Genomic DNA, 13,568 nt, shown 5'->3' on the forward strand with positions numbered 1-13,568 from the left:
ACAAACTGCCTATTGGCTTCTGTCTCGGGTTCTTCGGCCGACGTTCATCTAATGATTTTTCTGACGTTTCGCCAGCACGAGTGGCTGGCATTGTCAAAGCTTCACCCTCCATTGCCGGTGGTGAACTGGAGGCGAGCTCGCGGCCGCAGACTATATGTACCTGGCGCGCCAACGTCCGAGGGCTTCTCCGCGGTCATTTCCGGTGCGGTTCTCCTCTTGCTACCTGCGACGGTCGTTCGCTGCAGTACGGGAAGCCAGGATCCGTTTACCTTAAGGCTTTCCTCTTTCTTGTTGAAACTGTTCGCGTGTTTTTGGATTTCTACAGCTTCTCTGAACAAGCGCGTGTGATAGTGCTTCTCTACAGCCAGAACTTCCGTGTCGGCGAATTTTATTACGTGGTCGGTCTCATTCAGTGCGTGTTCTGCCACGGCCGATTTCTCCACCTGCCCCAACCTGCAATGTCGCTTATGCTCTTTGATCCTGGTGTTAATGGATCGTCCAGTCATTCCGACATAAACTTTTCCGCATGTGCAAGGTATACGGTATATTCCCGACATTGCAAGTGGGTCTCTTTTCTCCTTCGCCGATCTAAGACACTCTTTGATCTTCCTTGTCGGTTTGAAAATCGTCTTCCCCTTATCGGCAGGCAGTACCAATATAATGCGACCGTCGTAATGAAGACCGAAGATTATGAGCAAAAGATCCGAGACCTATTAGATCCGACGACGTACCGAAAACTAAGCGCAGATCCGACGCAGCGTATCACTCGGAATACGAATCGATTAATCAAGGCGTCTTCTCTGCCGGCGGACATACAGAGAAACCTGCGCAACACAGAAGCCCTACCACCTCGGCTGTATGGATTACCCAAGATCCATAAGAACAACGTTCCACTGAGACCGATCGTTAGCGCTCCTGGCTCACCAACGTATAAACTGGCGAAACACTTGGCCTCTCTGCTACAGCCACACGTGGGAAAGACCGACACATACATTAAGGACTCAGGACATTTCATTGAGAAGCTGAAGAAACTGAAACTTGCGCCAAACGACATCCTGGTCAGTTTTGATGTTGTTTCGTTATTTACGAAAGTGCCACTCAGTGACGCTCTGGAGCACATCGGTTCCATGTTCCCGCAAGACATCAAAAAGCTCTTCCATGCATGTCTCACCACGAGCTATTTCACGTGGAATGGCGATTTCTACGAACAGCTGGAAGGTGTCGCCATGGGTAGTCCTCTCAGTCCAGTGGTGGCCAACTTCTTCATGGAACAATTCGAAGCACAGGCACTGGACTCGGCGACTTGCAAACCTAAGGTGTGGTACAGGTACGTCGATGATACTTTCGTGGTGTGGAGCCATGGTGAAGAACAGCTCGGTGAATTCCTGAGACACTTGAACAGCCTCCATGCCAACATAACATTTACCATGGAGGTAGAAAAGGACAGGAAACTGCCATTTCTAGATGTGCTGGTCACAAGGGATGGCGAAAACCTGGGACACAGCGTGTATCGAAAACCGACACACACGGACCGATACCTCCACAAACTGTCAAACCACCACCCGAGCCAGAAAAGAGGCATGATTAGTACGCTCGTAACGAGAGCAGGACGAATATGTGAGCCTCAACACCTCAAACGAGAAATGCAACACCTGGAAACTGTTCTGAGGAGCAATGGGTACTCCACAAATTACATTAGAAGTGTAACAGAGCCAAACACTCGGCGAAGTAAGGAACCAGAAAAAGAAATGTCGGGTACGGCCTTTCTGCCATACATTCCCAGAGTGACGGACAGAATCGGCCGTATATTGCGCAAACACGGCGTGAAGACGATTTTCAAACCGACAAGGAAGATCAAAGAGTGTCTTAGATCGGCGAAGGAGAAAAGAGACCCACTTGCAATGTCGGGAATATACCGTATACCTTGCACATGCGGAAAAGTTTATGTCGGAATGACTGGACGATCCATTAACACCAGGATCAAAGAGCATAAGCGACATTGCAGGTTGGGGCAGGTGGAGAAATCGGCCGTGGCAGAACACGCACTGAATGAGACCGACCACGTAATAAAATTCGCCGACACGGAAGTTCTGGCTGTAGAGAAGCACTATCACACACGCTTGTTCAGAGAAGCTGTAGAAATCCAAAAACACGCGAACAGTTTCAACAAGAAAGAGGAAAGCCTTAAGGTAAACGGATCCTGGCTTCCCGTACTGCAGCGAACGACCGTCGCAGGTAGCAAGAGGAGAACCGCACCGGAAATGACCGCGGAGAAGCCCTCGGACGTTGGCGCGCCAGGTACATATAGTCTGCGGCCGCGAGCTCGCCTCCAGTTCACCACCGGCAATGGAGGGTGAAGCTTTGACAATGCCAGCCACTCGTGCTGGCGAAACGTCAGAAAAATCATTAGATGAACGTCGGCTGAAGAACCCGAGACAGAAGCCAATAGGCAGTTTGTCAACAAGTGGCCACGAAAGCCTTAACAATTTTGTAATGTATGACTGATTGCTCGCTTCTATCTGAATAAAATAAACGGTACAAACTGAGATTAAGGGCATGCTATGACAAAAGATATAGTTTCACAGCACTTTTGAACATTTAGAGAAAGGTTTTACTGTTTACATTGATCACTAATATAGTCACCATTTATATTCAGTTGTCTGTGTGGGCCGAAGACTACAGCAGCAGCCGTGTAAGATGTGAATTGTTCAGAAAGAACAGGAAGTAAGTAACACATGTCATCCCATGCTAAGACCATTGCACAACACGAGAGGTACTGAGTTCATGAGATGTAACAACATTTTGCAAGTATATACATATAGTGAGTCATTTGATAAAACCCTCTTGAACAAATCTTGGTAAGATATTTTATATATTGAACATTGCTCATCTATGTCCTCCATTTAATGTCTGAGTATGATTACTGTGATAAGATAGCCACAGGATTGAAATTATATCAAATTCCTGATTACATATGTCACAGTTCCTGCGCAGGAAATTATAGAATCTGTCCATGTCAGTCTAACAAGTATGTGCAACTGATTAGTGGAGTGAAAAGAGGAAGTATGACATAAGAACGGCCAGTCTCTCTTATTGAAGGATTGTCTGAAAACAACACACATTTAAAGCAAAGTTATGATATCAAAGTAATGATATCATTTTTACAGACTGATGACTGATACATCAGAGAGACAGAGAAATGGTAACAACAGAACTGCATGTAAAGCATGAGTCTTCTGGAATTGAGAATAGATTCTTACCTCCCAGTGAAAATAAATGTGAAGCATTAGAGGATGCTTCCTCATGGAGGGATTGGATGCCAACTTGTTATATTGTTACAAAGTGGATTTATGTATAAGGTCTGTGCGTAATAGTTTTAACATCTTGACTTTTTGGAATGATCAGAAGACATTACTACCACTTCAACATAGATGACAGCAAAGAGCAGTACAAATTTTTCACCACTTCTGAGATACAATCACATAAGCCTGATTTCCAAGGCCGTAAGTTCCCAGAAATTAATAGAGTGCAATGTCAAATATTAAGTATTTCACAAATTATTTTCTTAAAGCCATTTGCATACACAAATTCAGTTGATAACTGACATGATTAAGATAGAGAATCAAACTTAATGTACTGCATTTCATTTCTCCATTCATTTTCCTCCAATCACCAATAGTCTGTTCATTTGGAAGTGATGCATTAAGTTATCAAATCCAAGTCATGGAGCTTTTCAGTACTGCTTCATATTATATTTGACAGAGTAATGATATTTCCTTGTAACAAAACCACCTATCCTGCAACTGCTTACAGAATCCCAATGCTCACCTACTATGTATGAGACAGCATACACACATACAAATAGGCCTACCACTCTGATGAAATGAAGCTGTCATCAGTACCAACTGCCTGCCTAAAGATTGCCCTAGACACACATTCGGGAGGATGACAGTTCAGACCCGAGTCAGGCCATCCTGATTTAGGTTTTCTGTGATTTTCCTAAATCATTTAAGGTAAATGCCAGGATGGTTCCACAAAAAGGGCACAGATGCTTTCCTTCTCCATTCTTCCAAAATCCAAGCTTGTGCTCCATCTCTAATGACCTCATTGTCGACAGAACATTAAACACTAATATCCTCCTCCTAAATATTGGCAACCTTATACAATTTATGACAACACTTGCAAGAGACAGGCAGGGTGTCTGTATCAAAACAGAAACACATTATGAAACATTAGTTGGGCTGTTCATGTTGCCTACTAATTTCAGTAAACTATGAAAATATATCATGTTATAAAGATACAGACAAGTGCACTGGGTGCTCATCAATCAATACCACTTCCTCCTACATGAAGAAGACAAGAAAATTCATCTTGAAGGTGCCCTGTTCACTGAGAAGTGAAAAGGTATAAGACATGCAATGAACTACTTGAAAATAAGATGTTATAGCATGGGACGTGATTGTATACAATGCAAATTAAGTTCTTGTATTTGTTTCAGGAGACTTAAAATGCATGCATGTATGATGAAGGGATCAAGTAGCCAGACTCCCTATACTTCCTGGCCTTGTTCCCTGCTACAGAATTTCAGTAGGATGACACACACACACACACACACCTAAAATAGCTAGTGTATCAATGGATTGGCTGTAACCTTTAGACACTATCCCACTGCCTGCAGAAATACCTGGTTTCTCCTCACAGAAATTTTACAGAATAAAATTGTGTATATGCCTTATCCAGCACACCTCTGTCCCACAATGTTCCTTAACTGTAAGCTGTGAGCCAAGCTGCAGTTCCTGAATGTTATCAGATAAATGTATGAATTCATAGCACAGCACTATGCAAACTACACTGAGTTGGGATAGCAATATGCACATATACAGATGGCAGTAGTATTGTGTACACAAGGTATAAAAGGGCAGTGCATTAGTGGAGCTGATATTTTTACTTAGGTGATTCATGTGAAAAGATGTCCAATGTGAATATGGCCACACGGTGAAAATTAATTGAATTTGAATGTGGAATGTTAGTTTGTGCTAGATTTTGGAAATCATAAGGGAATTCAATGTTCCAAGACCTACAGTGTCAAGAGTGAGCCAAGAATACCAAATTTCAGGTATTACCTCTCACCGTGGACAATGCAGTGGATATCAGCCAGCACTTAATCACGGAAAGCAGCAGCATTTTCTTAGAGTTGTTAGTGCTAACAGAAAGGCAACACTGTGTGAAATTACTGGGGAAATCAGTGTGGGACATACAAAAAACATATCAGTTATGACAGTGTGGTGAAATTTAATTTCATTGGACTACGGCAGCAGACGACCATCGCAAGTGCCTTTGCTGACAGCATGCAATCCCCTGCAGTGATTGTCCTGGGCATGTGACCATATCAATTGGATCCTAAACAACTGGAAAACTATGACCTGGTCATATGACCCCACAAAACCATGCATACAAGTTGTCAACAAGGCACTGTGCAAGCTGTTAGGGGCTCTGTAATGTTGTGGGCTGTGCTTACATGGAATGAACTGGGTCCTCTGGTCAAACTGAACTGGTCATTGGCTGTAAATGAATATGTTCAGCTAGTTGAAGACCACTTCCAGCCATTTATGGGCTTCATGTTCCCAAACAATGATGGAATTTTCATGGATGACAGTGCGCCATGTCAGAACATTCTGGAAAATTCAAGTGAATGGTCTGGCCACACCACATCACCCGACATGAATCCTTTCAAACATTTATGGGACACACCTGAGAGATCAGTTTGTAAACAAAATCCAGCACTGGTAACACTTTCACAATTATGGATAGCTACAGAGGTAACTCGGCTCAATATTTCTGCAGGGCACTTCCAACGACTTCTTGAGTCCATGCCATGTTGAGATGCTGCACTACATTGGGTAAAAGGAGGTCCAGCATGATATTACGTGGTGTCCCATGAATTTTGTCAACACAGTGTGTCTCTGAAAGAGGAAAATGTCCTTCTGGGGACAACTGTACATCTGTTACAGACAATATTTACCTCAACTACACAGCTAGTCCTATTTTGAATTACTTTCTTTTATTTATTTAGTTCATTTTCAGTTTACAGTTACCTTTTTGATGGTAGAACATCAATCTTCAGCACAATTCTCTGCCTTCTTACAACTCTTCTTGGTTGGACAATACCTTTCTCAACCTGATTCAGATCTAAGCTATATACTGAAGATCCAATACTCTTATCGTCTATCTCTGACCAGTAGAGATGTCGTGAAACCCAGTCAATGGTAATACTTGTACCAGTTCCATTTAGCATCAGAAGCTGAAAATTATGTACAAAACAGATTTTTAAAGGAAAATATCTTTCATTCAGTCACATAGAACTTTAGCACAATTATCCTTAATCACTAAACACAAACATTAAACCACAAGCTCCTCAGAATTCACTTCAAATTAGGGAATTCCAGTAGGTGCACAAGTACAGAAATCTTCTTTTTCAAGTAATAGAAAATAAATACACACTTAACTCTTAGATATAGGATATGTCCTAAAAGTTAAGAGCTGTGACATATCTTCAACACTCTTCCATTTCCTCCCTCTCTGAACAATTATGTTTTCGTGAGACTGTCTAGTTTTTAATTCCATTTACAGCAATGTATCATTGTATCATGTGGTTAGTATGTAGCCTAATATTTTTGACTTATTTTAATTTGTATTGTGCAATTCAAATAAGGAATTTAACATGAATAGTTTCCCTAAAAAGGAAGTCACATTCTATACACATTCTACAGAAGAAAGCAGCTTTTACAATAACAAACAGAATATAATTCATCCATTACTGAAGAATGTTATATTAACTTACAAAAGTGAAAAATTGAGACTAAGTTAAATAGATTACAATTTTTAATAATGTTCTAGAAATTTGGCATCTGGTCTGTGTTATAACCTTTAATCACCAATAATTGCGTGGATATTCAAACACACTCACTTAGAAACAATAGCTGGTTACATGATAACAACTCAATATCTCTCATTCAACTGCCATGCCATGACATGTGGCCGGCGCCGTTCGTAGCTAGGTGGTGCTCCCACACTCAGCCGAGTTGTGGAGCGCCTCTATCGCCGTTTGCGCGTAATGTCGTGGCGGCACTGTTAAATGTCGTGGCACTGTCACAACACTTTTCCCCCCTTGAAAAAAAAAAAAAAACACTCACTTCCTTGGAGACATGGACAGTGCGGAGACACAATGGCCTCTTGTGAGGCCCCGAGAAGATCCCACGGAGAGACATGAGAGTATGGTCGAAAATGTCCAGGACGGAAGCTCGCGCGTGGAACGTGCCTCCTGGACGAGATGATGGGTGAAAACTCTGGAGCAGCATCCATAGGTGTTGTGGATCTGGGGGTGTGCTCCAGCGAGATGGGTCCCGGAGAAGGCGGCGACGCGACTGGGGCTGGTTCCGGCGTACTTGGAAGCGGTAGCGATGTCGGCTGCATCAACACGTACGGTAGATCGGCAGCAGCGACAGGACTGGCTTCTCGGGCTGGTGGAGGCGAAGGAAGGGGCGGTGGCACTGGCGTGGCCACCACTCATGGGCGCATCTGGTCGTAATGGCGAACAACCATGCCTTCGTCCGTATGTATTTCACAAAGCCGGTGGCCGCAAAGAGCCTTGACCACCCCTGGAATCCATTTAGGGCGAGATCCATACCCTTGTGCCCACACGTCGGCGCCCACCGAGCATTTTCCCGCACTAGGGGACACAGCACAAGGCCTGACAGGGTGAAGCAGGTGCAGTAGAGTGCACGGTTGGCGGTCATGCAAGAGTTCAGCAGGGCTGTGATCACCCAGAGGCGTGAAGCGATAAGAACTCAGAAATTGCAGCAGAGCGTCATCTGTGGAAAAATCACTAAGGAATTTTTTCATCTGGCTTTTGAAAGTGCGGACAAGGCCCTCGACCTCCCCATTTGATTGAGGATGGAAGGGCGATGCTGTAACAAGATGCATCCCTTGTCCAGTACAAAAATCACGGAAGGCATGCGAAGAGAACTGAGGGCCATTGTCTGTGACGATCGTGGATGGAAGACCTTCTAGCGCAAAGATTTTGGACAAAGCCAGTGTCATCGCCGCAGTGGTGGGTGATGGACATCGAACAACAAACGGAAACTTCGAGAAGGTGTCAATCAACAGTAGCCAATAAGTACCGAGGAAGGGGCCGGCAAAGTCAGCATGCACCCGTTCCCATGGCTGCGCTGGATCAGGCCATGGAGAGGGCATTGTACGAGGTGCAGCAAGTTGTTGAGCACACTGACCACACGCAGCAACCATGTGGGTGATGTCAGAATAAATACCGGGCCAATAAACATGCCTGTGGGCCAGGGACTTAGTCCGAGAAATCCCCCAATGGCCTTCATGCAACAGTTTGAGAACATCTTTGCGAAGAGATGCTGGCACCACGGCCCGTGGAGATGCGCCATCCGTGGCCAGAAGAACAACACCATCACGAACAGACAGACAAAGGCGCAAGGCATGGTAGTTATGAAGGGGATCCGATGCCCGGCCCTTGGTCCTGTCCGGCCAACCCTGTTGAACAAAACCAATCACCTGACGCAGGACCGGGTCCCGCGGAGTAGCCGACGCGACCTGCAAAGCAGTAAGTGGAAAAACCTCGACCGCGCCACGTTTTTCCTAATCAATGTGGAAACAGAGTAGTTCATCATGATCAAAAACCGGGTCAGGGCCCAGCGGCAATCACGACAATGTGTCAGCGTTGGCGTGCTGGGCCGTGGGGCGATAGTGAAAACAAGAAACGAGACAAGTATAAGGCCCAACGTTGCAAGCGGTGAGCTGCCTTATCCGGAAGCGACGCCGATGGGCTGAACAGAGAGACAAGCAGCTTGTGGTTGGTGAGGAGGTGAAACTTAGAACCATACAAAAAAACGCTGAACTTTTTTAGAGCATAAATGATAGCGAGCGCCTCCTTTTCGATTTGAGAGTAATGCCGTTGCGCATCGTTGAGGGTCTTGGAAGCATAGGCGATGGGACGTTCCGACCCATCCTCATACCGATGGGCGAGAACAGCCCCTAGGCCATACTGTGACGTGTCAGTCGCCAGAACCAAGTGCTGACCTGGATGGAATGTGGCAAGACAAGGTGCCGACTGCAAATGAGCCTTCAGGTGGACAAAAGCCTGCTCACACTCATCGGACCAACAGAAAGGGACGTTTTTGCGTAACAGCTGATGCAGAGGATGAGCTACCGCCGCCGCGGATGGATTGAATTTGTGATAATAAGCAATCTTGCCTACAAACGCCTGAAGTTCTTTGACCGTAGATGGCCGGGGTAGAGTGTTAATGGCCGCAACCTGCTGACATAGAGGACGTATACCCTCACGGGACAAGTGGAAACCAAGATACACAATGGAGGGTTGGAAGAACTGTGACTTGTCCAGATTGCATTTCAACCCAGCCGAATGCAAAACCCGAAACAGTGAACACAAATTGCGAAGGTGCTCCTCAGTGGAGGCCCCCGTGACAACAATGTCATCCAGATAGTTGATGCAGCCAGGAATGGAAGCCGTGAGCTGTTCCAAAAACTGCTGAAAAATGGCCGGCGTGCTAGTGACACCAAATGGTAACCACTGGTACTGATACAACCCACAAGGAGTGTTGATGACAAGAAATTCCTCTGGAAGAAGCATCCAATGGCAACTGATGGTACGCCTCCGATAAGTCAAGTTTGGAAAAGAACTGGCCCGCAGCGAGCTTGGTAAATAACTCCTCAGGATGGGGATGAGGATAAGGGTCAATGAGGCTCTGAGCATTGATGGTGGCTTTAAAATCACCACACAATCGCAGACTCCCGTTTGGTTTAGAAACTACCACGATTGGCGATGCCCATTCGCTGGAGGCAACAGGAAGGAGAATCCCTGAAACCTGTCGATCTCAGCCTTGACAGGTGCGCACAATGCCACCGGAATAGGGCGTGCCCGGAAAAACTTAGGGCAAGCTGTAGGTTTAAGAGTAATGTGGGCTTCAAAGTCCTAGGCACGACCCAGACCAGCAGAGAACACGGACAAAAATTCAGAACGCAATCCATCCAGCTGTTGATACGGAATATCCTCAGATATGAGGTGCACATCATCATCAATGGAGAACCCGAACAACTGGAAAGCATCATAACCGAACAGGTTTTCAGTGCCCGCATGATCCACCACATAAAACATGAGGGGCCTAACAACAGACTTGTAGGCAGTGGAAGCATCAAACTGGCCAATGATAGGAATTTTCTGTTTATTATAAGTTCTCAGATTTCACGTAACTGGAGACGAGGGAGGGGAGACCAACATCAAATACATGTGAGAATTAATGAGAGTTACTGCAGAGCCAGTGACCACTTGCATGCGAATGTCTTTATCCAGAACACGAACAGTAACAAACAACTTATTTGTTTGAGAAAGCACACAGTTAACATCCATGTCTGATGCCTCGTCCTCGTCGACAGGAACTTTAGGGGACTGACACACAGAAGCAATGTGGCCTTTCTTCCTACATGAATTACACGTGGCCCAACATTTTGGACACGCGGCCCTGTCATGCTGTACGAAACAACGTGGACAAGAAGGAAGTGCAGAACGAACCTGTTTCTGTGGTTGCTGTTTTTGCTGCGAGCATTGCGGCCCAACGCGACATTGTTTACGCGAGTGAACCGCCGCCACATCTTTGGTCTCCTGTGAAACAGGCAAATTGTCCATGTCGAAAGTTGACTGTACAGCGCCTACATCACACCACGTGTCTATTTGCGCGCCAGCAGCGTGAGACACTTCAAAGCATTGAGCGATGCTTAGAACTTCCAACAACGACGGGCTTGGCAGTTGTAGGGCACGTTGCCAAACTTCTTTATCAGGAGCAAGCTGTAGAATAGGATCCCTAACCATTGTATCAGCATAAGACTCATGATGAGTGTCCGTGCCAAACTGACATTTCCTACTCAGACCGTGTAGTTCCGCCACCCAAGCCCGGTAAGATTGATGGGGCTGTTTACGACACCGGTAGAACGCCATGTGGGTGGCAACGACGTGGGTGTTTTTGCGGTAATAGTTAGACAATAAGTCACACATTTCTTGGAAGGACAGGGAGGCAGGTTCCCGCAGAGGGGCTAACTGAGATAGTAGCTGATAGATCCGTGGGGAAATCCAAGATAGAAATAACGACTTACACATAGGAGAGTCAACAACGCCGAAAGCCAAGAACTGTTGCCGCAAACGCTTCTCATAATCCTCCCAGTCTTCAGCGGCCTTGTCGTAAGGTGGGAATGGAGGCAGAGAAGAGGAAGACAGATGATGAGTAAGTGACACGACAACGCCTGAATAGCAGCCGTCAGCTGTGTTTGTTGTTCAATGAGCGCTTGCATAAGTTGTTCCATGTCTGCCCCGTCATGAACACACAAATCCACAACGCAGTGAAAATATCCGACCTCGTCGCCAAAAAGTGTTATAACCTTTAATCACCAATAATTGCGTGGATATTCAAACACACTCACTTAGAAACAATAGCTGGTTACATGATAACAACTCAGTATCTCTCATTCGACTGCCGTGCCGTGACATGCGGCCGGTGCCGTTCGTAGCTAGGTGGCGCTCCCGCGCTCAGCCGAGTTGCGGAGTGCCTCTATTGCCATTTGTGCGTACTGTCATGGCGGCACTGTTAAATGTCGTGGCACTGTCACAACAGTCTGAGCTGCAGGAGCTGGCAATCATGTGTGCATGAGGTGTGTTTGCTTGTGTGAATGCATGGTGTGCGTTTCTCTTCACTTTTACGATGAAGGCTGTGGCCAAAAGTTTGTGCGTACATGTCTTTTGACTGTGCCTGTCTGTGACTTAATGTGTCTGCCTTACAATAAGCAACAATCTATCATTTCTTGTGTTGTTGATATTCCAACTTGGATTTTCCATAGTTTGATTCTGGAAAATTTCCTTTATTACAGAGAAAGTGAATGACAGAAAAGGAGAAATTGTCAGCAGACCTAAGTTCATCATTTTTAAGATTATGAGAATGTCAATGAAACTTAAACATTGTTATACTAACATGAAAAAATATTAAATAGATAACTATAATAAAAAAAATTACTGCTGTGAAGAAGGCAGCACGGCATGATCATTATAAACATTTAAGGAACATAGCTCATCTTTCAAGCATATAAAGCAATTTACAGGTTTGAATACTGCCAGTATTACATAGACCTTTTGAAAAAAGATAAATGGCAACACCTGACACTAAAAATGTCTCATTCTGTATCTTTCACTCACTGCAATCAGAAGCCTATTTCCTGAAATAATATTTTTGTACAGTATGAATGGGTATCAGGTATTAGATACAGAATTATTTTAAGTGATTAACTACTGGATGACTGCAAGCAAGTCACCTCCACAACAATTCCAAGGCTTCTGACATATTTCTCAAAGATAGTGCAACATCTTTCAAAAGCAACAAATCCTATGCAGCACCAATATATGGCTTTAACTGCCCAATTAAACCTAATGTTTCTTGTAACTCAACTGCCTATCAAGCTTGTAACCCTTATATGAGTTTGAGCTTTCCAAGAAATATGGTCTCAGGATCAGATTTCCAATTATGTTTCCCCCAGGTTCTCCAGTGCACACAATGGAATCTTTACATTCAAGACAGTGCTATCAAATTTGGATGGTGAATAAATCCAGTACAATGCAGTTCACTGATGCATCGAGACACAGTTTTGAAAAGATTTATGTTGTATATTCATTTGAGAAGAACCTGGAACATGATTTAATTTCAGGAACATTGTGGAAACAAATCAATTTAGTGGTGGTAATATCTCTGGAGGTACTTTTACTGACTAGACCTAAAGGCATGCAGTACTCTAAGATATGCTGCGGGATAACAAGTTTTTGGTTAACTGGCCCCTTCAGTTTTGGGTAAAATACTACGCTTCTGATGAGTGCCCCCTTCATTACTGCTGAAAACAATGCTCCTCTTGAGAATGACGGAGGCAGTCAGTGAAAGTTTGGGATTTTAATTGAATTTAGCACTGCAAGTCAACAGAGAATTTCTTATGCAAGGACTACATCAGGAAGGAATTTGTAGTCATATAGGATGTGTTATTATCCTTATCCACATTCAGCTGAGACTTTGCCTGCATAGGCAATAATGCATGTGCGTATTGGCTTGAAACTGGAGGTATTTACTATGTGGCTTTACCAACAATGTTTTCAGACACAAATTTATGTCAGTGAGAGGTTTTGTGGCAATGAAGGATTCACATATATTATTAATTTTTCTATTAAAAATAAAGTCTTATTTTCATTTTTTCCTCTGTTTTATACACCAGATAACCTTTGATTACCGTTTGGCATGATTTGTCCAGTTTTCACACTCCACTAAGAGAATCTTTACTCAAATTTAATAGTGCACTTGTTCCTTTGAGATAAAAGAATGCTGAACATTCTAAAGCTTTCATATGCAGGTTTCTCCTTCTGCAGGAAGATGTTTGTAGTGGGAGATAAGATGAGTCATTCACAACCTTGATGTGCAAAAAGGAAATACTAACAATGGAAT

At 44.3% G+C, this 13,568-nt stretch overlaps 1 protein-coding gene across 1 annotated transcript in view; it reads right to left on the reverse strand.

Annotated features, from left to right (window-relative positions):
* The window catches only part of LOC126248295 (proto-oncogene tyrosine-protein kinase ROS), a 587,002-nt gene that overhangs the window by 123,383 nt on the left and 450,051 nt on the right, over window positions 1-13,568 (reverse strand). The window contains exon 21 of the mRNA XM_049949160.1: window positions 6,096-6,301. Coding sequence (XP_049805117.1) covers window positions 6,096-6,301 — 206 coding nt within the window. The remainder of the gene's footprint in view (window positions 1-6,095; window positions 6,302-13,568) is intronic.

The sequence above is a fragment of the Schistocerca nitens genome, chromosome 3, assembly GCF_023898315.1.
Source record: "Schistocerca nitens isolate TAMUIC-IGC-003100 chromosome 3, iqSchNite1.1, whole genome shotgun sequence".
NCBI lineage: Eukaryota > Metazoa > Arthropoda > Insecta > Orthoptera > Acrididae > Schistocerca > Schistocerca nitens.